Here is a 24,731-nt window from a genome sequence, read left to right on the forward strand (position 1 = left end):
ACCTAGATGGTGCATAGGAGAAGAACAGGCAGAGAAAGAGCATGCCGGGAGGGAGACGGTGGGAGGAACCCTCTTGCTAGCATTTAAGGAACAGCAGAAACTGGCAGAAGCCACTGTGGCCTGGTTCCAGAGGCCTCTGGGGGTGGATGATGTGGGCTGAGGCCTGGGGGATCAGTGGGACCTCAGTTGATAGGGCCTGGAAGTGTGGATTGCAGAATCGGATCTTTACGTAAGAGCAATGGGAAGCCCCAGAGGCAGGATGAGGCATGATCAGGTTTGGGTTTTGAAAAGACCAATAAGGCAAGTGTGCAAAGAACAGAGGGGAAGGAAGCAAGAGAGGATTGAGATCAGCTGGGAGCTCCTGCAGAGGCTAGAGATATTAGTGGTCCAGGCAAGAGATTGTCAGTATTACTCCCAGCCACGGAAAATTTGACTGTTGTAGGTCTTTCATTGTGAAATGTAAACTTATTCTTGGGAATTAAATATTCAAACAGTGAATGTGGTAGGCAGGGGCTGAAATGGTTCGTAACCTCTACCTGACTGCCAAGTGCCAGCCTCCCTTTCATGTCATGAAAGATACAAGAGAGAACAGGCTCCCAGGCCGTTCTACCCCTCTTTCAATCACACAACCAGTGTGTGACTGATTGTGTGATTGGAAAGGGGGTAGAGATAGAAGTAACTGGACTTGGGAAATATTTAAGCAGCAACAAAATGGAAAGTTATTTTGCAATTACAAGAATAAACTTTCAGTAAAACTGCTATTAAAGTCTAGATTTATCTAAGGGTAAATTTTGTGATATAGGGCTTGTAGGCCATATGAGAAAATTTTCTACCAGTAAAATGAAGTTTGAATTTGTTTTTATTTTGTTGTAACAAAGGCAATAAAGAGGGGAAGTCTCTCAAATATTTAAAAACTTTTATTTTTACTTTCAGAGAATTTGAAGGTATACAGATGAAATCTGACAAGACATGTGAATTTATAATTCTAAAAATAATTTCACAGCAGAGAGAAAGCATATACCTAGATATGTACATATTTATTACAATATAAAGACATAAACATATATTTCTGAAATATTCTAAAAATATAATGTAGGAAGAAATATTTATCAAATACACAGAATTATGTACAGTATGCATTTAGGAAAAGCAGTAGTAAAAATATGCACAAATAAACCATCTGTAAACACAATTTTTAAGTCTTATAAGTATTGCATGCATTTCTGTGCATTTTACATTTATGAAATCATATTTTTCCTAGGAGTTCAAATCACAAAACAAATGTTATATAACAGATCTCTAACTTTTGCATGCTTTACACTTGTCCCATTTAATAGACAGAAAAATTATGGCATGGGAAATCATTTTATAATATTAAAGTCACACTGAATGTTTTTAAGCTGTGACTAAACTTTGAAACATTGTCCTGCACCACAGATCCTAAATCAAGTACTGCAAATATTAAAAAAATGACTGAGGCAAATTACCATTAGAACACACACACACATACACGGACACACACACAGACACACATACACATGCATGTCTGTGCTTCATATGCACATACACAATTTAAAAATTGTTGCTTCATCTTTACCCTAATGCCATAAAGGAATCACATTTAAAAAATAAAGAATTTTAAGGTCCTCTAACAAAATAATGCCCCAGTGAATCACTAGTCTTATAAGATGTTTGACTTCGTTAAAGTCCTTTTAAAAATAGAGGTGTTCTCTAGTTTCCCAATAATGTTTTTATTTCAATGCAGGAAGAACGCAATTTCATGGGAGGCCTGATAACTTTAACCATCATTTAGCTTGGCTTACATTATTAAGCAGGGACATTTTCCTAAGTAGTACATTAAGCAGAGCTACAGTAAATGGATTGTCAGTATTACTCCCAGCCCCAGAAAATTTAGCTGTTGTAGGTCTTTCATTGTGAAATGTAAACTTATTCTTGGGAATTAAAGATTCAAACAGTGAATGTGGTAGGCAGGGCCTGAAACGGTTCGTAACCTCTACCTGACTGACAAGTGCCAGCCTCCCTTTCATGTCATGGAAGATGCAAGACAGAACAGGCTCCCAGGCCATTCTAAGCACCTGAAGATGGTGCTGACACAGGTGAAGTGTAAACCAGCAGTGAACCCTGTAGAATGCCTTGGATCCCAGCACTCAGTCCGCTTCCCTGAGTTGGATATGATGTTAGCAAATACCACCATCTAGAAAGACAGTACAGCTTCTGGAACAATTTTGCAGAAGAAAAAGTATCAACACCTGGGCCTAAATATCCTTTATAAGCTGTTGTATGGTGTGGTGTTTGAAGTTTGCTTTCCAGTAATGTAGAAGCCATAAGCACCATTCTTGCAGAAAAGTTGAAATGGCTGTTTTGGTCTTGGTAAAAAAAAAAAAAAAAATCTGAAAAAAAAAGGTATACCTTAATTGTATATCAAAGAAGTGTATTTAAACAAGACAAATTATTAGCCAAAGAAAAAATGCTAAAACTTAAATTGCCATGGGCTCATGCCAAAGGTGTGGCTTACTGTCATAAACATGCATGCTCTTTGCTGAAGGCTGGGGTCTCACAATTCAGCTAGAATACTTTCCTTACCCTACTTGATTCAGTTCTGTTGGCTGGGATGCTCAGAATTTGACAAATTTCATAATAGCATCAGACACTTGGTGGAGGAATAATAATGTATTCATTTGGGCCTTGTTCAGAAATTTCATCTGTAATTGCATGTTTCTCTAAATAATCTACCAATAAGCAAATGCTCCTTAACTTGCCATTGGCAAACAGCATTTTTTTCTAGGAAAATCCTAGGAGGTGCTGCTAAAAGAACACAATGATAGAATCTGGGTTTAAACACCGACATGTCAGTCTATAAAGCCATATGTTACAAATGTCTTATTTCCATCACTGGGGGTGGTGGCTCACACTTGCAATCCCAGCACTTTGGGAGGCCGAGGCGGGTGGATCACAAGGTCAGGAGTTCAAGACCAGTCTGGCCAACATAATGAAACCCCATCTCTACTAAAAATACAAAAAATTAGCTGGGTGTGGTGGTGTGCACCTGCCTGTAATCCCAGCTACTGGGGAGGCTGAGGCAGAAGAATTGCATGAACCCAGGAGGCGGAGGTTGCAGTGAGCTGAGATTGCACCATTGCACTCCAGCCCAGGTGACAGTGTGAGACACTGTCTCAAAAAAAAAAAAAAAAAAAAAAAAAAAAAAAAAAAAAAAAAATTAGGGCCTTCTTAGGCTAACTTTTGATCACTTCAATAGTTTTGAATTCATTTTAATGTCTATTAGGAGAACATAACTAGACTTACTAACTCTTAATTTCATTAAGAAAATTATTACTCAGGACAAGGCCAACATATACTATTCGGCTTATGTTAATTTAAAGGAAATAACTCAGTAGTATTGAAATAAATAGCACCTGGTTGGTATATGGACATGGCAAAAGTTGTGGAGGGAACATGAGAACTCCTCTATTGTCAGAAAAAGTATTGAATGGCATACTGCAGAAAAAATATTCTATTGTGTTCAATACAGGCTGATAAATATATACATTTATATTACATGTGGTTGCATAACACAAACCTAGACCCTAGGGCTAAATACAGTCCACTGCTTGTTTTTTATAAAATTTATCAGAACACAGTCTTTGTAGGCAGAATAACAGCCCTCCTAAAATGTGAATGCCCTAATCCCTGGAATACGTGAATATACTACCTTATACGAAAAAAAGGGCTTTCCAGATGAAATTAAATTTATGAACTTTGAGATGGGAGACATGATCCTGGATAATATCTTGTCAGACAGAAGCAATGTAAGAAGAAAGAGAGATTCAAAGCGTGAGAGGGACTCAACCAACCATTGTTACTGGCTGGCTTTCAGTTGGGGAAGGTTTCATGAGCCAAGGAATATGGGAAATCTCTCAAAGTTGAGTATCGCCTTCAGCTGACAGCAGCAAAAAAATAAAGACTTCAGTCCTGTAACCATGAAGAACTAAATTCTGCCAACAACCCAAACTAGCAAGAGAATAGATCCTCCTCTAGAACCTCCAGAAAGAGCCCCGACAACACGACAATTTTAGCCTGGAAGAGCCTCATCAGACTTCTGATCTATAGAACTGTAAGATAATAGATGTGTGTCGCGTAACTCACTAAGTTTTAGTAATTTGCGGTGGCAGCAATAGAAAGCTAGGGCATCAGCTCACTCATTAGTTTACAAATTGCCTGTGGCTGCTTTCATGTTCCAAGGTAGTATTAAGAGGATGTGACAAAGACTGCATGGTCCACAAAACCTAAAATATTTGCCAACTGGCCCTTTACGGAAAAAGTTTGCCAACCCTTACTATTCACATGCAAAAACCATGAACAGCTGCTAGCATTTACTGAACATTTAATTGATGCCAGGCTCAGGAATAAGTATTTGGTATTCATATTAAATTTTTGTGATACACTCTCTTTGGGTCATCATTTTACAAATGAAAAAAAAAAAAGGAAGTAGAGAGTTTAGGGAACTGCTCAAGGTCACCCAGCAAGTTAGAGGTGAGCTGGGATTCAAACCCCAGTCTGGCTGACTTCCCAGCATAGCTCATCCCTTGTCATTCTCACTACCTTGCAGAGGATAATGAACCGCCTAGATGCTCACCTGAGGCGTATTATCGCTGGCAAAACGCGATGGGGAGCTCCCGGCTGGGCACCAGGGTGCCTGAGTGTAGCATCTCAACAGGCTCATTGTCTGTGGCCTGGATGTCATATTTGCGGACAATCTGTAATGCACACGCACACAAGAACAGAATTACCCCTCTCTTCTTCTGCCTTGTGAAATAGCACAGAACATAATTGCAGAAACCGGTAAAGGTTTTACCCAACAAAGAGCCAAATGCAGTTGAAGCTCTGCTAATCGGCGACCAATGCACATTCTTTTTCCAATGCCAAATGGAAGATGCGCAAAAGGATTAATTTTTTCCTTCTCCTGAAGCCAACGTTCAGGTCTAAACTGACTTGAATCTTCAAAATTGTCTTCATTGGATCCCAACACCTGGGTATTTAGCATGAGCACTGTCTAAAAACATGCAGAGACACACAGTATTTAAAATAACCAGAAGAGACCTTTGAATGGCAAAATTGACAAAAGTTGTCACCTTACAAATCAAAAGCCAAATCCACAAATTTATAATAATGATGGTTGCCAATATGCGCTGAGTGCTTAAAATGTGCCAGGTAATAAATAGGTAAAGGGCTTTAGAATTGCATACCATACTCAAAGCAACCCTGGGCAGCAGATTCTGTTATTAAACCCCTTTTACAGACGAAGTTGAGGCTCACAGACATTATGTAACTCACTCAAGACAACACAGATAAAGGTGAAACTGAATCCAGGTCTCCGTCTCCATAGCCATGAATTCTAATTCTATACTATGCAACATGTCAACTATTCTCTACCATCTCGGTATTCCCAAAATGAATATTTTCCAGTACAAAGTCTAGGGAGATCTGGTGAATATTTGCAAAGTGTATCTTCCAAGGTTTTGTAAGGTGTAGAATATACAAATTCTACTTACTCCTTTGGGTAAAGCATATTCACCCAGAACTGTTGCCTTGTCAAGCGTCCGAGTTGTAAATGGTACACTCGGCGTAAGCCTGAAAAGATAAAATCAAAGATGTAAAGGTGAGCACAGTCTAAGTTCTCTCTGAAGTGTCAATGGGAATGCAGATTGGATTAAATAAATGCTGCCCAAGTGCATACTCAAAGAGGCAGCATGATCACAGATCTTCCTAAAGAAGTTGTTTTTTTCTTCTCAATAATTGTATCTCTTGTTCCTCTCATCTTCTTGAGTTAGTTAAAACCCCAGTGCAAGGCTGTTTGGTAAACTGTTAATGTTGGTTTTCCCCCTTCATTCCAGACTAAAATGTGTATGTTTCCGTGCTAGCCCTTGAAGCGTGATGTTTGTTCTATGTTTCTCCAATCTACTCTTCACAAAGTTGACAGTATCCTTCTAATCCTAAAATGTTGTGAGTTTTGTTTTCCCAAAAGGATGTAAAAAGAATTTCCAAAAAATGTTTTATACCAGAGGCTCAAAAGCAAAGCTTTCTCTATGTCCTATTATATAATAATATAGCTCTTTTGTAAGCTTCCATCTCATAACCTTCAATCATGCCCCTATCTTAATTAGTGCTTACAGCGTTCATTAGAGTAGCAAGATTATTGAATTAAAGGGGAGGGCACTGACTTTCCAAGATTTAATAGAATTTGCCCAAATGATTTAGGAAATGAGTGCCAGAAAAGAAATATGGCTCCAAAGATTTTTTTGCAGTGTGATAATTGTTTCTAATTAGCTAGGGGAAGCCGCCCATGAGTAGTGGACCACTTGTTTTGTGTTTACGAGAACAGTGTTCTAACACATTTATATTGGCTCAGAGATATGCTCTTACCTCATAGACTCTTTCAGACAGGCTTTTAAATACGGCATATTCCTCAAATCTTCTGCCCGTGGCACCTGATTCTCAGGTAATACCGTTTGAATTTCCTTAAGAAGCTTTTGTTGCACTTGGGGATTACGGGATAAATTGTAGAGAATCCACATTAGACTGTTTGCTGTCTGCAAGCCAAATGGACATAAACTTGAGTTTTTGTAAATAACTGCATTAAACCACCATTAGCTGAAAAAAAGGTGATGCCCACCACCTTATTCTGCAAATGTATCAGTGAAGCTCTTTCACGCGTCCTTATAGCTATGCCTTTAGACAAATCCAATATATAAAAAAGCAGACTTATTTCATAAAACATATCAATTAAGGATATATTTTAAATTATTTACTAAGGGAATCAAAGTATAATCCTTTAATCAGCTGCTTTAGAACATTTAAATACAGTTGTTTTTTTTTTTTGAGGTGGAGTCTCACTCTGTCGCCCAGACTGGAGTGCAGTGGCACTATCTCGGCTCACTGCAACCTCCACCTCCTGGGTTCAAGCGATTCTCCTGCCTCAGCCTCCTGAGTAGCTGGGACTACAGGCGTCCACCACCATGCCTGGCTAATTTTTGTATTTTTAGTAGAGATGGGGTTTCACCATGTTGGCTAGGCTGGTCTTAGACTCTTGACCTCAGCTGATCTGCCTGCCTTGGCCTCCCAAAGTGCTGGGATTACAGGCATGAGCCAACTGTGCCTGACCTAAAATACAGTTTGACGCAATAATTGTTCGAACACAAATGAGTACATGTAAAATTGGTGAAATGAGAATATTAGTGGGTTAAATCAATGCCAATTTTCAGATTGTGACAACGTTTTCTCGTTAGGACGTTACTATTAGTGGAAAACTCGGTAATGGATGCAAGGGATCCCTCTCTATTTTTTCTTAGAACTGAATGTGAATCTACAATGATCTCAAAATAAACATTTAATTAAAAGTTGCTTGATATAAAAAACATTGATGGAAAAATGGAGTAAACAGAGAGGGATGATGATCCTCAGGGTGTTGCTAATGAGAGGCTTTAAGAGAATGTTATAGTGGAAATGGACAATAAATGGCATTTCGGAAATTTAAAAGTTCCTTTGGCCACACCCTAAAAAGTTACCACAAAAATAAACAGGCACTACCTACACTCAGGGTTACAACCACATGTAAACAGCCCTCATACGAGGGTGCCAACACCAAAAATAAGAAATTCAAACATTGAGTTGAGTACTCCAGCTACAGTTTCTGACAAAGGCTCACACCCTTTTAAGTGGCATCTTTTATTTTCTCTGCACAGGCAATGACTAGAGAAAAAATATTGGTGGAAACAGCCAGTGTAGCTTTAAGCTACATAATATTCACCACTAGTAGTCATATGTATTTATTTTTTAGGCCGTACTTCGCTAATTTAAGCCAAATATTCCCTGAAAATGATCACTGTGTCCACCTCCGCAGACATGAAGACGCTGTTGCTAAGTGCCATGTGCCACTCACACAAATGAGCACCAAGTGCAAGACCATTCAGAGATGATGGTTATTTTATTATTTTTGGAAGAAGATGCCTCCAAGGCAGTCTTCTTCATGTCAGAGGACTGGCAGCCTCGGCTGCAAATAAACTGTAGATGCCATTATTATAAGAGTCTAATTTACAAAACAGGAAGAGGGTGTAGCCATCAAATTAGATACACTTTCAAATGGTTCTGATTTTCCAAATGTGACTTTCAGAATAGCCAGGACCAAAAAAAGAAACAGATTTAACCATATCAGTGAGTCCCTCACCGCAAGTAGGAAATAGAGTTTCCAAAAGGCAGATGACTGTAGCTTTTACCAAAGCCACGTAAGACAGTCTGAGCCTGTAGGGAAAACTGCAGGGGCTAAGCTGCAGCAGCTGATTTGAGGGGAAGTGGCCTGGAAAACCTCAGGGGCACAAACTATCCTTGATTGACCTCCATGGAACAGACCGAGCTCATTGACTGGCCTGCTGCACCCACTCTCTTGGCTAAGTCTATTCTCCATCCACCAGCCAGAGCCCACTTTTAAAAACATAAATGATCAGGTGATTCCCTTGCTTAAAATGCTGCAAGAGCTTCCCATCACAGGTGCAATCAAATCTAATGCCTTACCCAGGCTGGGCTCACAAGGCTCTGGCTAACATGGCCCATCCAATTCTCCAGTCTCAGCTCTGACCACATTTACTAGTTCTCTAGCTCCATCCCTCTTTCTGCCCCAGGGCCTTTGCATGCAGTGCTCTTCCACGAGGTCTTTCTGTGGCTGGCTCTTCTCATTATTCCAGAGTCAGCTCCACTACTGCTTTCTCAGAGAGGGCTCCCCTTTAATCATCTCCATCTCTCTATATTACACCATCCTGATGGCGTCCTCCACAATCCACACCACTATCTAAAGTGACCACATTTGTTTGTTTACATGGCTACTGTCTGTCTTCCCCACTTGCATACAAGTTCCATAAGAGTGGGAACCCTTGTCTCTGGTTCATGGTGGTCTCTCAAGAACCTGGAACAGTCCCAGGCATACAGTAGGCACTCAATAGTTCCTGAATTCCTTCATTTATTCAACAAGTATCTATTAGCCGCTACTAGATGCCAAGTACTGTTCTATGTCCTGGAAACACAGCAGTGGACAACTCTAAGCCATTGCCCTCAGAGAGGTCACGTTCCAGTTGAAAAAATAAAAGAATAATGGGTGACACTGTACTTTGATCACTGGAAGAAGCCACCCAGGGTAAGCAGTTCAACAGGAAAGTGGGCGAGGATGGATTCCCACTTTCAACAGCCTCGTGGAGCAAGAGGAGAAATGAGAACCTCGCTATCTCCTGATAGAAAAAACCCTACCTTTACTCCAGGCAAGAAACAGCACAGAAGGGGAAGCACGTGGAAAATAAACAACTGCTTTACATTTTGCTTAGAGACTTTAAGGTGCATGAAATGTTGGACTTAGGAGGAGGTTAGCGTGCGCCACTCCCATCACAGCTCGAACTAGTATCCAAGTCAATTAAACCTACCTGAATGCCTATGGCAGGATTTGTTTGGGGTTGGTCTCACTTAGTATCTGCTATCTCCTAGGGAGTGTCAGCCACATCAGAGACAGAATTTTGGTCTTTACAATGAGCTGTTTTGCTTCAGTTAAAATCCACTTGTCCCAGACTCTTTGGGACTTTGTTTACAATTCTAAGCAGATAAAAATATTATTGGCTTGAAAGAGAGTATGCCTTTTTTTTTTTTTTTTTTTTTTTTACAGTAAGTAACAGCCACAGTTAGGCACTTCGGGGTAACATGTGCAACTGAACAAAATACTTCCAATTTTGAAAAATCTGGATTCTGTATCTTGCCAGGGCAGGGAACTTTACTGCTCCTGAACTCCCGTAGCAGTTTGCATGGACATCATGGCACTCATCACATCCTACTCTGGCTTTTTGTCACTGGGGCACATGAAGTCTCCTCCTACCCAGTGTTTAAGCACAGAAGCCCGTGCATGGAGGCACCGTGGCGTCTAGTGTGAGGCCGTGCGCGGAGGCACCGTGGCGTCTAGTGTGAGGCCGTGTGCGGAGGCACCGTGGCATCTAGTATGAGACTTTTCATTTTTGTGGAGTTGGTGCTAGTGAATCCCAGTGAAATGAATGAGATGAATTACTATTTAAAATCTGTCATCTAAAAATTGTACAGACCGTTCATTTAGCAAACTCAAATCCAGCCCACCCTTACCGTTTCCACCGCAGCCAGCTGGAGCTCTGTGACAGCAGCATACAATTCTTTCTTTGAAAGCCGATTCTGGTGATAAATGTCACAAAGGAAATCTGCACTAGGCTGCTGAGAATACTTCTCTAACCGGTTGTCGATACAAGATTTGACTATCAGAGCAGAGAAGAAAGAGAGGAAGTCAGCTGAAAACTGGGATGAGGAAAATCACAAAAGAAAACCTCAGTCCAAACTCCTTGCAATATCTAAATAGTCTTTTCAGGAACACTGACAATTTGTTACACACACTAATTATATTATTGCCTTCTTGTCAAGTCGGCAAGGATTTTTCAATACCCACATGAGCAAGGCTTCTCAAACTTTAATGTGGATAGGAGTCACCTAGGCATCTTCTCAAAATGCAGAATCTGAATCAGGGCTTGGGTAGGCCTGGAACTCCGTATTCCTAATAAGCTTCTAGGTGATGCTGATGCCACTGGGCTGCAGGTCATAGTTTTGAGTAGTAAGGGTTTAGATCTTGGGAGAAAAAAGTGTAAAAGAAGGTAGGATTTGGGTTCACTTTCAGAATCCAACTTGGACCCAGATATTACTAAGCACACATACCCCACATACATACACACAAGTAGAGTGTCCATCCATGTTGACAATAATGGTAAAAATTTCTAATATTTATAACATAAAATCTAGGCGTGTACCTCCCTCACTATTAAGCAAACAACCACCAGGCTCATTATATGGTAATAATAATGTTGATCACATATGGCACAGCAGTTAGAGTTCGAGTCCTGGAAGCTCTCTGTCTGGCTTCAAACCTTGGCTTTGCCATCACCTAGCATGCAATCTTGGGAACGTTGGCTAACTTCTATGTGTCTCAGGTACCCCTCTCAGGGCTAATAAAAGGACCTACCTTATAGGTGTGTTGTGAGGATTAACTAAATGTATAAGTGAACAATGCCTAGCATCAAATATTCCCCTTCGTCATGTAGCAGAAATAGATCTAGTCCACGGAGATACTGTGATATGCCAGGTTTTTATGTTAACTGTAATCTGTAGTAGACCCAGAAACAGTTACATTGAGGTAGGTTCTCTTATTATTATTATTAATTATTAGTCCATTTTAGAGACAAGGCAACTGAGGATGAAAAGGTGATTGCACATTTGGCCAAGCCACCACAACCAGTGACAGAACTGAACTTGAACTCAGGAGTCCCTGACTCTGTAAATTTTACTTTTTTATTTTGAGATGGAGTCTCACTCTGCCTCCCAAGATGGAGTACAGTGGCTCAGTCTTGGCTCACTGCAACCTCCGCCTCCCAGGTTCAAGCAATTCTCCTGCCTCAGCCTCCTGAGTAGCTGGGATTACAGGTGCCCACCACCACACCCAGCTAATTTTTGTATTTGTAGTAGAGACTGGGTTTCACCGTGTTGACCGGGCTGATCTCAAACTCCTGGCCTCAAGTGATCTGCTCGCCTGGGCCACCCAAAGTGCTGGGATTACAGGGGTGAGCCACTGCACCTGGCCAGATTTTACTTTTAACCACTCTTAATTCCCAAAGAAGACTACAGAAAGCTTGTTACTTAGAATTTGTGTATGCTGGGGCAATCCCCAAAACACCTGTGTTTGCAAAACCTAAATGTGGTGATGAGGCTCAGGAAATCACTCCAGACCTCCTCTCTGAAGCTCCAGATACGGGGGTGCTGGGCTGGTTCTGGCTGGATGTGAAGGGCGGCCCTTTACCTGATTTGAAAATGGTATCCCAGGCCAGAGTGTGGTCCTGCCAGACCTTGGTGTTGAGGCTCTTGTGCAGCTCGACTGGAGTGACCATCATCCTCCCAAACGTGCTCATCATCTGAGAGAAATGCAAATGCCTTTTTATTCTGAATTCTCCTTCTCTCAAAGACAATGTTTGTTCTGGAAGAGGAACATTCTAAACCGCAGCACCCTGCACTTTTTAAAAGGCTGGAATTACAAGGACACCCCCGGCTCTCTCTGCACTGGTCCTGGGAGCAATGCTTGTACCCCACCTCCACCTCCTTTCAATATTGAAGGTAATGTGGGGGATGATTTTCCACTGGATGTGTTTGATAAAAATTGTAATCTTATGACCTAATTGTTAAAAAAAAAAAGAGGAAAAACTATAACTTTCATATTCACTTCAATTTCTAATAATTTCCAAACTTCAGTGATTTCCAAACCAATTTCACAGCGTTTATCCTATCTACACGCCACCCAAACTATTCAAAAAGATAAAATCTGAAAAATTTTGGGCTCTTTTTAAAAAGTATTTTTAATCAACTGATCTTTAATTAAAATAGCTATTTTAACCTTGCCTAAACAAAGAAATAATGGATTTAATGTGCTTCTTTATGTTACGTGCATATATCCAGGGGTCCCCAACCCCCAGGCCATGAACCACTACTGGTCAGTGGCCTGTTAGGAACAGGGCCGCGCAGCAGGAGGTGATCAGCGGGCCAGCAGGTGTTACCACCTGAGCTCTGCCTCCTCTCAGATCAATGGCTGCATTAGATTCTTACAGGAGTGTGAACCCTATTGTGAACTGCCTATGCGAGGAATCTATGTTCCACACTCCTTATGAGAATCTAATGCCTGATGATCTGTCACTGTCTCCCATCACCCCCAGATGGGACTTTCGTGTTGCATGAAAACAAGCTCAGGGCTCCCACTGATTCTACATTATGGTGAGTATATAATAATAACAGAAATAAAGTGCACAGTAAACGTAATGCACTTAAATGATCCTCCCTCCCCTGCCCCACCACCCTGCCCTGTCCATGGAAAAATTGTCTTCCACGAAACTGGTCCCTGGTGCCAAAAAGGTTGGAGACAGCCACATATATGCACATAAATATACTAAAATATATAATGCACATGAAAATGAACCGTTAACTATTGAAATAAAATATGTGCGTATGCCATTTTTTGGGAATCACTGTGAAGTTCTGTAAAAATCGATCTGTAAAACATCAATCAAGAAAACTGCTTTCTTAAAGAGGCTGCTTACTGTTTTGATGGCCATGATGAAGTTCACAGCTTCATCCCCTGCATTCTTCTGGAGAAGCCCAAATCTCTTCTCATACAACACGAGGCAGATACCTGTCATTTAAAATAATCATCACTTTACACGAACAGCAATGCTGGAGTTGGAGTCTATGTTTATCTGGTTATTAAAGACTCAATTCTATGTCTCTTAAAAGTGTGGGATTTTCTGAGAAAAGGCAACAGTCCAAGAATATTGAGGAAAAGCAGAGTCTGAAAGGGGACACCATCACTTTCTTTTTCTAGAAATTATCTCCGGGTCCAGTGACTCATCACCTTAGAATGTCATGATCAGAGATCCACTGTCCTGAGTCATGTAAGTCACACAGGAGATCCAGGGGCCCTAGCAAAGGTGCTGCAGGGTCCGGTCTGCCCTATGCCTCTAACCCAGCTGTGTTTTTAGAGTCACTTATTGGATTCTATCGCCTGACATAATGAATTGGAAGCCATTCACCAGAGGAAGAGAAGGGAAGGGAATAATTATGTTCTAAACACCCATTACACGCCAGGTACTGGGCTAGCACTTCATATAGGGGTTTTTTTTTCTTCCATTTCATCATTTTATTTAGAAGGGACCTTTTTAAAAATAAAATTCTCAACTCTTCATTTCAAAACTTTTTACCTAGAGAAAAGTTGAAGGAATGGTAAAATGAATACCTGAATCCCCCGAACTCATCAACATCTTGCTGCCATTTCTTTCTCTTTGTGTGTATGTATGCATACAAGTGTATACGTGGCTGTGTGTGCTGAAGCATCTGAAAATAATTTTGAGCTCTCAGGACACTTCACCGTTAAATACTTTAGCAGTAATGTCCTAAGAATAAAGCATTCTCCAACATAACCACAATGTCATTAACATCCCTAAGAACCTTAGCGACCATTCCATAAAAAATCTACTGTGTCTCATTTAAAATGTTCCCCATTGTCCTAAAAATTATCTCTTGTAAACTTTTTTTTTTAAAAAGGACACAGGGCCGAGCGTGGTGGTTCACACCTGTAATCCCAACACTTTAGGAGGCTCGGGCAGGCAGACTGCTTGAGCCCAGGAGTTCGAGAATAGCCTGGGCAACATGGCAAAACGCTGTCTCTACAAAAAAATAAAAATAAAAAAATTATTCAGGCATGGCTACATGTGCCTGTAGTTCCGGCTACTCTGGAGGCTGAGGTGGGAAGATCTCTTGGGCCCAGGAGGCCGAGGTTGCAGTGGGCCGAGATCGTACCACTGGCCACTGCACCCTAGCCTGAGTGACACAGTCTGGAAAAAAAAAATTATACAGGATTACTGCAACCACCTTTTCAGTGGTGGATAATTGGCTCTTGACTTATAAAGTAGGAAACTAGCATTAAAAAGGTAAACAAATGGCCTAAAATCATAAACCTGAGGAGTGAGAGTCAATTAGCTTAGTCAGCACCCACCCACAGCTTTTCCAACTACCTCCATGTTTTCCAAACTCTTCTTATTTCTTCCCAGCCTTTCAAGGTTTCCCTGTATTTGTGTTCCACAGTGGTTGGCAGGTACACCACTGGGAATATGTGAGATAGCTCTGGATGGTACATGAACTTTAAAAATAATTAGTTACTCTGCTGGGCACAATGGCTCATGCTTGTAATCCCAGCACTCTCAGAGGTCGAGGTGGGAGCATCATCTGAGGTCAGGAGTTTGAGACCAACCGGTGGCAAAACCCCATCTCTACTAAAAAACACAAAAGTTAGCCAGGCGTGGTATCGCACGCCTGCAATACCAGCACTTTGGGAGGCTGAGGTAAGCGGATCACCTGAGGTCAGTAGTTCGAGACCAGCCTGGGCAACATGGTGAAACCCCATCTGTACTAAAAAACACAAAAATCAGCCAGGCATGGTGGTGTGCACCTGTAGTCCCAGCTTCTCAGGATGCTGAGGCAGGAGAATCGCTTGAACCCAGGAGGTGGAGGTTGCAGTGAGCCGAGATCACGCCGCTGCACTCCAGCCTGGGGCAGAGTGAGAGTCTGTCTCAAATAAGTAATTAAAAAAAAGTTACTTATATTTATCTATTTATGGCAATATTTCTGACCTTGAATTTATGGAAGTGTTATAGGTTTTCCTTCTATCCCTCCCATCAGCAGCCACAGTGATCCTCCCAGTAAATCTGCCCATATCACACTGCTGCTGAATACATTCCCACAGCTCCCGGTTACTTACAGGCTAAAATTCAAACTCCCACTCATACAGCCCTCCATGAGCTGGCTGCTGGCCCTCTGCCAGCCTCTGTTACAGGATATGCTTGTCATTCCGCACTTCTTCTGCAGGGACACTCTTCTTCCTCCCTTTTCACCTGGTGAACTCCTACTCAACCATCAGGACTTAGCTGAGGGGCACCATCTCTGTGAAGCGACCCCTGGCCATGTCCGGCTTAGGTGGCCCTCTCAGATTCTCCCACAGCCCTGAATGTCCTCAGCCAGGTGCTGTCCCACCTGATCACAGCTGCCTGCTCTCCTCCTGCACCCCCATGGGCAGTGAGCTCTGCCCTTTATTTCCAGAGTAATCTCTGAAGAAAGCGGTCATGTCCTCCCTCCCTTACTTGCCCCATCTGAGTCAGATGAGAGGTAAAGTCTTGCCAGGACCTATGAGCTGTGCCCTGTTGGACACCTGCCTTCTTTTTGACCTCATCTCCTTTCACAGGCTCCCCTTCCTCCCGGCTTGTTCATCGTGATCCACTCACACCAGCAGCTTGAAGTTCCTCAAACTCGGCGCTCATGCTTCCACCTCCTGGCATTTGCACTTCCTTCTCTGCTGCCTGGAACAATCCTCCACAGGTACCCTCATGATTTGCTCCTTCCCTTCCTTTAGGACTTACCTCAAATGTCTCCTTACTAAAAAGGACTTGCCCCTCTTTCATTCTTTCATGTTATTTCTTTCTCTCTTTCTCTTTTCTTCTTTCTTTCTTGTCTTTTTTCTTTCCTTTCTCTTTTTCCTTTCCTTCCTTCCTTCCTTCGTTCCTTCCTTCGTTCCTTCCTTCCTTCCCTCCCTCCCTTCTTCCTTCCTTCCCTCCCTCCTTCCTTCCTTCCCTCCCCCCCTCCCTTCTTCCTTCCTTCCCTCCCCCCCTCCCTTCTTCCTTCCTTCCTTCCTTCCTTCCTTCCTTTCTCTGTCTCTCTCTCTCTCTTTCTTGAGACGGGGTCTCACACTGTCACCCAGACTGCAATGCAGTGGTACAATCAAGGCTCACTTCAGCTTCAGCGTCCCGGGGTCAAGCAATCCTCCCACCTCAGCCTCCCAAGTAGATGGGACTACAGGCATGTGCCACCAACCCTGATTAATTTTTGTATTTTTTGTAGAGACAAGGTTTTGCTGTGTTGCCCAAGCTGTTCTCAGATTCCTGGGCTGGCCTCAAGCAATCTGCCCACCTCAGCCTCCCAAAGTCCTGGGATTACAGGCATGGGCCACCGTGCCTGCCTTTCATGTTCTTTCTTAACTCCCTTTCTCTTTTCCTTTACTCCTTGGAAAGGTATATTTTAAAACGTGTTTACTTGTTGACTATCACCTTGTCTAGCATATAAGCTCCCCAAGGGTACGGGGGTTATGCGTTTCATTCATTGTCATATCCCTAGTACCTAGCACGGTGCCAGACACACAGCAAGTATTCAACAAATGTTTGTTGTATGACTCATTAACAATCCATAGTTCAAGGCATAACTTAAGCACCTAAAAGGAGCATTAAAAGGGCGGCTCTGGCCTTTCCCTAGGCAGCAATAATGCCTGTTTACAAAAGAGTTGTCAAAAGAGCCATGTTTTATCCGCAAAATCACCTGCAAAATCAGTGAGCAAGTCTGTGACGACAACTTACTTTCAAACGACCATTTGTTCAGTTCGCTGTACAAGTCTTCAATGTGGCCTCTTTCATCACAGAGCTCATCTATTCTGCCCATAAAATCAGCCAAGACCTTCAAAGAAAACAACCGCAAAAGACACATTTTAAAGCCGTTGAAGGAAAACAAAACTTTAAAGCTCACTGAGCTAACTTCAGGTCTTGCTACATCGCATATTCACTGGCCATAATGTTATTCATCCTGAAGTCACACTAATTATATATTCTCCCTGGGAACCCACCTTATCCCCTAAAGACCTCGTCCTGGGTTATTTCCTGAGCTTTTCCTGAAGCCACCCTGAAGCTTAAGTTTCAGCTTTTGATCTAAAAATAATTCTGGCAATTTAAGAAAAGGAAAACATTTTTTTTTTTCTAATCAGAATGGGGGAATAAACCACAAAGGAATCAGCTAACTGTCCCTGTTGGCCCAGCATCTCAAGGATTGTGTTGCAGCAGCTATCCTGAGGTGTGCCCTTCCACATCTGGGCAAGCAAACGTCTCTTTATTGGTTGGTGGTTATGTTAAGCATGTTGAACTTGGAACCAGAAGATCTACCAATTCTGGACACAGCTCCTTCCCTAAGTAGTCTATGACCTTGGGATAGTCACATAAGACCTTTGGATGCCAGTTTCATAAACCAGAGTTTTCAATAACTAATGCCTCACATTTAATGAGGTCCATATGGTACCAAACACTGTACGAAGTGTATTGGTTGATCCTCTGACAACCAAGTAGTAGTAGGTACTGTCATTACTCATTTCCCATGTAATAGATGAGAAAGCTGAGGCTTAAAGAGGCCAAGTCACTCACTTATGCACACAGAGCTGATAACTTGCCATCCCGGACCCTGCCATGAGCTGGTGTGGCCATAAAGTCCACATGTGTGGATTTAGTTTGCATGTTTAATTTGCCCGCATAGTGCATTTAAAAGTTCTTTGAATTTGTTACCATTAAAAAAACAAGAGGTTTCATATGAACATATGGATTTACCACTACTAGTTTAAAAATGTAAATAATAATTATGAGACTTGGTGACATGAGGTCTGCATTCTGACATGGCATTCGTTTGCTGGAACTGGGGCTGCTCTCCCTCCTGGGAGGGGCATGCACTATCACATTTCCTGAAATTTTTACTGGGTCTGCCTTATTATTTTATATTAGTCACGTGGCCCCTGGAAGCTTCTGAGTTTGCAATCCTTCACCTATATGATCCCATCTGGGGACGCATCCAGTTCAAAATAAACATCCAAAGTGAACAGAAGTAAAAAGAGATTACTTTATGCTTAAACCTCCCTTTGAGTCCATGCTGGCTAAGAGATAATGTCCAAATACCTTAGTATAATACAAAAATATTGTTAAGACCTATCCAGTATCATTTCAGAGAAAGCCTCACATCAGCTACACTAAATGACCGATTCTCTGAACACACCACGTCATTTCATGCCTCCCTGTTTTCAGAAGGCTACTCTGTCTGCCTTAATGCCTTCCCCCATCTTCTCTGCTTTCAGACTCCTCCTGCAAAACCCAGCTCAAATATCACTACTTAAGAACTTTACAAGGTTATCTCATTTAATTCTCACAGCAAACCCGTGGGGTGGGAACTTTTACTCCCATTTTGTAGATGGGGAAACTGAGGCTTAGGGAAGGTAAGTGGTCTATAGCCAGGTCTCATAGCCAGGGAGTGGAAAGCTGGGGTTCAAATCCAGGGCTGTAGAATACCAAAGTCCACACTCTCCATTGCTCCCTCATTGTGATACGACTTTAAAAGAGGGTGGAGGAGGGAGAAATAAGGGTCTGGTGGGGAGGAGGTTGTAGGAAGGAATGGAGAGAAAGAGAAGACCCCCACTTTGAATCACCCGAATTGCATTCTTTTTTCCTTTGTACTTTGTAGCTGTGACCTGAAGCTCCACCAATATCCCTATGTCCCCACGAGCCCCAGGAAAGCTGGCCCCAGCCTACAGACCTCATTGATTTTGTTGTCCAGCTTCATCACTTCCCCTGGTTTCATTAGTTTCTTTTGAAAGGCACTCCGGACCCGCTGCCAGTCTTCCCCTTCCCTGTGAGAGAAGCAGGAATACATTTAGAGCACATTGAAAAGAAAAGAAGGAGATGCAGAAATACCTCCAGCTGCAACTTCAGGAACCATAAAATCAAACAAACACCGAGAATCATGCCAAGAAATAGCCAGAGAATATTAGCATCAGAATATTTGGGATAAAATAGTGATCATCTTTTGACAATAGTTTGACAATAGGATGAAAAAGCACCTTTCCTCCTAGTCAAAGATTGCACCAGAAAGTTGAAGTCCAGATAATTTGGGTTCAGGGATTTTGAGGTGTCCTTGCAGGGAGTGGGGCTGGGAGGCCTGGGGACAATTCCTAGCGGTAAAAGGGGGCATGTGAACACCCCATCACCAGCAACTCAGATCTGTTTGAGGGAAGAATCTTGTCTTCTTTCAACTCATTGGTGTGGGCTTCATATTTACAAAATATCTCAGATTTAGAATTTTGCCATCGCCTCCAAATAATAACATACAGTCAGAGAGTCACTGGAGTAATAAAAAGCCTTTTGCGATTGTGCACTTGTAGGCACCTGCCCCATAGCAGACCATACAGCCTGTGAAGCACCGTGAATTAATAGGGTTTTTAATTCCAGTCATTATATCCTGGAAAATATAACTATTAGGCATTACAGTTTGGGGGTAAATAAAGGTGCTAACTTGTTAAATGCTAACAACTAAAAAGCAGAAGAATCACATCCCATCGTAGCATTTATCGACCTAAAACACAACTTTGATATCCCTCCTTATTCCACATTTACAAGTAGAAATAAGGCATGTCCCCCAATCCTCTGCAGAAAATGTCACCGTAAAAAGCCAAAGAGGCTAACTCCTGGCTTTTGAGTTTACAAGGTGTTTCAGGGAGTTTTAAGGGATACTTTTGTTTGTATAAGATGTTTGCCTGGTACGCTGACTTCAGAACCTCATCCTGCCCAAGAGTCTGAACACCACAGTTTGTACAACCCTGTTTTGGCGTTTCTTTGATGGGAGGGTGTGGCCCTGCCCTGTTGCCAGAGAGAACGCAGGTGCCGGGTGCACAGCACGGCTTTTCCGTGGACCGACTCTAATCTGTACAAGAGCTCAGGGTTGCAATGGCACGGGAGAGGGGCTTCGGTATCCGCCCTACATAAGAAGCTTCCAACCCCAGGGAACTCTAACTCCGCCTCTTCACAATTTCCAGGCGCCGTCAGGCTCATCAGGTCTGGCTGCATGCCCAGGTCCCTCGGATTGGACTCACAGGATCAGCAGCCCGTAGCCTTCTTTGCGGTAGTCGCGATAGGCCTTCCACGGTTTGATCTCCAGCCGCTGCGGGTACGCGCTCTCGGTGCGGTACAGCGCTTCCAGCAGGCATGGCGAGCCCAGGTGCACCGACTCAAAGGAACCCAACTTCATGCGGAAAATCTTGCCATACTTCTTGTGGTACTCCACCTGCAGCCGGCCGGGCACAGCGCGGTGTCAGCGCGCATCCTCCGCCGTGCCCGAAGCGCTTTCCCTCCTCCCGCCTCCTTCCTTCTCGGGGACCGGGGATCCTCGCTGCCCAGACGCCGAAGCGCACCGTGCGCCCGAGGCGCGCACGTCGGGGAGGGTTTGGAGCGCCACTGGGAGGGCGGAAGAGGGAGGAGAAAGAGTCAGGGGCGCGAAAAGGTGTTTACCAGGGTGTCGTGCTGTTTCTTGAGCCCCCCTTTCCAGAGAATCTGCAGCAGGCTGCCCAGCAGTGGCCAGCTGGTGGGGCCGGGCAGGGCGGCCGCGTTCTGAGTCTCGCCACCAGCTGTCAGCGGGCAGACTGGCACCTCTCGCGGCTGAGGGGACGTGTACGCCGTAGATGTTACCAGTCTCGGGGGCTGCCTCGGACCGCGCAGCTGCTGCAGGAAGGCGGCCAGCGAGCGGCTCTTGCTGATGGGGGAGCTCATGGCAGCGGGGGACACCGGAGCGCGGGAAGGCAGGAGGATGGGGTGGGGCGAGGTTGGTACGAGGTGCTAGTGGGAGTCGGGGCTTAACGATTCTGGGAAAAGGAAGCAAAGAGGGCCAGCTGGTGTGATGGAGCGGGGTGAGGCGGGACAGGCAGCAGAAAGGACCTCGGCGAGGATGCTCGACGCTGCACCACGCGACAGCCTGAGAGCATTGGTGCCTCCTTGCACTGGCCGCAGGGGCTGGAAGAGGGTGGCCCGTGTCTGGGGACCTCTTGAAAAGGGAAAGCTGGGAGTCCTCCTGTTGGTCCGCAAGGCTGACCTCTAGGGTCTGGCTGGAGCCACGGGGAGGAGGTGTCAAGGAGGGTAGATGAGATGCTGCTGGCGCTGCGTTTCCTCCTGTCCCTCTCCATGTTCCTATGCCCAGGGACGATGCATTTATGGAGACAGAGCAGGCCCTGGGTGGCCAATGAGCACGCAGAGGAGGGCGGAGTGGCCCCCGGCTGGCCAGACTCCGAGGGACGCGGGACCCAGGGGAGGGGGGTGGAAGGAGGATGGAGTCAGCGAGGTGAGCGAGGGCGTCCGGGCCTCGGGTGACCGGGGCTATGTTCGCTGGGCGCGGGAGGTGGGGTGGGGGCGGCAGACTCCACCCCGGAGATAACCCCCAGGAAGGCATGCGAAGCCCGGAGTTCACCGGGTGTGCTTCGAACGCGCCTCCCCGCCCTCCCCCGGCGGGCAGGAGCCGGCAGCGGCGGCCGTGGTTGCCGCCCGGCGCTTGCACAATCGCGATGCCGGGCGGGCGAGGTCCCCGAGTGCGGGCCCAGAAAAGCTGCCGGCGTCTGCCAGGGCCCCGGGGAGCCCGCGCGCCTCCCGGAGAGCCAGATACCCCCAGCCTGGACTGAAGTGTTTTTTTTTCTTTTCTTTTTTTTCCCCTTTTTTTTTTGAAGGAAGTTTGGCTTTCTGCGCCTCCCAGGGTGGGGAGGATTTGAGTCTTACTGAAATGCACCAGAAGAGGAGACTTTCTTAACTTGAGCAAGAAGGGGAGTTTGTAGAATTTCCTTCCTGCTGTTTCATGTTTGGTTGTTTTGCAGATTCAATGAATTAATGCACGTAAAGCGGCAACAACGAAGCCTTGTCCATAGTCAACAGTCAATAAAAATTAGTTGCTGTTGTTACTTCTTTAGGAAGTTAGGAAATGCGCCTTGAGAGCGTGGCTTGCACCAACGATGCTTGAATTCAGGCTGGGCCACCTCCCCTATGTCCACTGCCCGCCTCTGCTCTTGTACACCGACTACCTTGTGCAAAGGAAGGGCACACAGAGCTTGAAACCACCGCCTCCAGTACTCCCCCTCTCCCCCAAGGTGCGTCCTAGGCAGGTCCAGTGACAAACATACACAATTTCTAGAGTTATCGCGGCCGGCAAGAGTAGAACTCGCTTTGCTAATTCAGGAACGGAAGTTGGAGATTTTTGTTGATTGTTTTAAAGTGGCTCGAATCCTTTCAACCTGATCCAATACAAAACTACCACCAGCCAGGGAGGAGCGGAGGGACATTCTGTTTCCTCGCCCTGCTTTTCAGTTACGTGTCTCAGTCATTTTTGCCCCGAGTGTTGGCAAATCCTTCCCTGGTAAATTCTTTTGTAAGCCTCTAGTTTGTTTCTTAAAAATCTTTTGCAGTCCAGCTTAAGCTTTAACACCATCATTTCTGATTTGTCTGGAGGGGCTAATGACTGTTTATGTTAATAAAAATAATAGCTATTGATATATACTAAACTTTATGAATCTTGTACATATTTATATATACATTGTATGGTATATGTGTTACAGCATACACTATAGATTATGTTATATGCAATACACACTAAATATACATAATATAGTATAGATTGCATACAGTATGTAGATTCCATATGTTATATAATATTCTCATGAAAGCTTTCTAGGGCTTATGATAAGTCAGGCACTGAGCTAGACATTTTACATCATTTTTTCCGTTTAGTTCTCATCTCAGCCCAATGTCAATAAAATGAAATAAAATAAAAAACAAAAAAAATCAAAGACAAACAAACAAAAAAACCCTTGACTCTTACAGAGCTAAATAATTTGCCCAATGTCACAGACATTACCATTGGCTCAGGTGGGATTCAGACCCAATATTTTCTGATTCTAGGCTGAGCCCTAAATAATACACCCATATACATCATGCTATGTTATGTCACTTTTTCTTAAGCCAGAGTGTCTCAGAATATTGGAAGTATTTCTTAAATGAGAATTATCACCAAGAGGAAAGTGGGGGGGATCAGAATGCCTACCATGTCAGTATGTGTGGGGCAGTGTGAGGCAAACGTTTTATGTGCTGACGGTGGTGAAAAAGAATAGCTCTGGCTGAGTGTAGTGGCTCACGCCTGTAATCCCAGCACTTTGGGAGGCCGAGGTGGGCGGATCACCTGAGGTCGGGAGTTCGAGACCAGCCTGGCCAACATGGTGAAAGCCCATCTCTACCAAAAATACAAAAATTAGCCGGGTGTGGTGGTGTATGCCTGTAATCCCAGCTACTCAGGAGGCTGAGGCAGGAGAATCGCTTGAACCCGGGAGGCGGAGGTTACAATGAGCCGAGATCGCGCCACTGCACTCCAGCCTGGGCGACAGAGTAAGACTCTGTCAAAAAAAAAAAAAAAAAAAAAAATAGCTCTAAACAGAAGGTCTATGTTTTTCACTACTGAGTACCTTGATTCTGGTGAGGTGCTTGGACACAGTGAATGGTCTATTGTTATTTCAGCTATTGAGTAATTTTCCCAATTATTCTTTCTTTTCCTTCTCTTTTGGCAGATATGCACAAGGAGAAGAGGAAATAATTTCAGATTTGCTAGGTTTTTCTAAGAGTTTCATGCTATATAGCTTTATATACTCTAAATAGATATTTAAATATATGGGCAATCATTAGTTACATGATAGCTAAAAAGAAAATTCCTGTTTCAGGGATATTGGTTTCTCATGTTCAGTGGAGAAAATCCCCAGTAATTTTTAGACCGGATTGCAGAGGAAAGCAAGACTAGTTCTTTGAAACTTCATTGACCCCAATACATACCTGTCCTTGAGAAGTATGATTAAATTCAAAATGACTATTTTTGATTCCGCTTCCAGGAATTCACTATTCCTCATTTGTCCTCATCCTTCACTCACTACTTAGCCTCTATGAGTCATCCGGACAGGGATCTTGTCAGGAATTACTAATGAGAGATCTTGAAATGCCTCATAAATGCTTGCCATCATTACTGAGACAGGCTCAGGCCCTCTGTTTTGCTCTGGGAAATCTTACCAAGTCCCGGAATGGATAATTAGACTTCAGCCCTCATACCAAGGGACCACCCATGACAACATGTGTGTGTGAGTTCACACACCTGTGTACACATGTATAATGAGGGTGGGGTGGAGGAGCCTGTAGGAGTTCAAGGGCTGGTTTCTCTGCACTGGAAAATACAAAACACTTTCAAGTATATGCAATAATAATATAGTTTTGTGCTTAAAACTGCTTAGGCCTGGCATGATGGCTCACGCCTGTAATTCCAGCAATTTGGAAGGGTGAGGCAGGCAGATCACTTGAGGTCAGGAGTTCAAGACCAGCCTGGCCAACATGGTGAAACCCTGTCTCCACTAAAAAACACAAAAATTAGCCAGGTGTTGTGGCAGA

At 43.7% G+C, this 24,731-nt stretch overlaps 1 protein-coding gene and 1 long non-coding RNA gene across 3 annotated transcripts in view; one reads left to right on the forward strand and one right to left on the reverse strand.

Annotated features, from left to right (window-relative positions):
* LOC129529081 (uncharacterized) overlaps nucleotides 1-24,731 on the forward strand; it is a 59,077-nt gene that overhangs the window by 21,684 nt on the left and 12,662 nt on the right. Inside the window, exon 3 of one of the 2 annotated variants that reach the window (XR_008674476.2) lies at nucleotides 15,893-16,026. This is a non-coding gene — a long non-coding RNA (uncharacterized lncRNA). Of the gene's footprint in view, nucleotides 1-15,892; nucleotides 16,199-24,731 lie in introns of those variants that run through there. The other variant, XR_008674475.2, reaches the window with a different exon arrangement.
* Nucleotides 899-21,455, reverse strand: CYP24A1 (cytochrome P450 family 24 subfamily A member 1). Its single transcript, XM_019016685.4, has 12 exons — nucleotides 20,787-21,455; nucleotides 20,372-20,562; nucleotides 19,039-19,132; nucleotides 17,055-17,151; nucleotides 13,200-13,291; nucleotides 11,915-12,026; nucleotides 10,183-10,328; nucleotides 6,442-6,608; nucleotides 5,571-5,649; nucleotides 4,874-5,071; nucleotides 4,655-4,775; nucleotides 899-2,411 (listed from the first exon to the last, which is right to left on the reverse strand). The coding sequence occupies exons 1-11, from the start codon at nucleotides 21,042-21,044 to the stop codon at nucleotides 4,665-4,667; spliced, it is 1,545 nt and encodes a 514-aa protein (XP_018872230.4). The 5' UTR covers nucleotides 21,045-21,455; the 3' UTR covers nucleotides 899-2,411; nucleotides 4,655-4,664.

The sequence above is a fragment of the Gorilla gorilla genome, chromosome 21 (genome assembly GCF_029281585.2).
Source record: "Gorilla gorilla gorilla isolate KB3781 chromosome 21, NHGRI_mGorGor1-v2.1_pri, whole genome shotgun sequence".
NCBI classification, from domain to species: domain Eukaryota; kingdom Metazoa; phylum Chordata; class Mammalia; order Primates; family Hominidae; genus Gorilla; species Gorilla gorilla.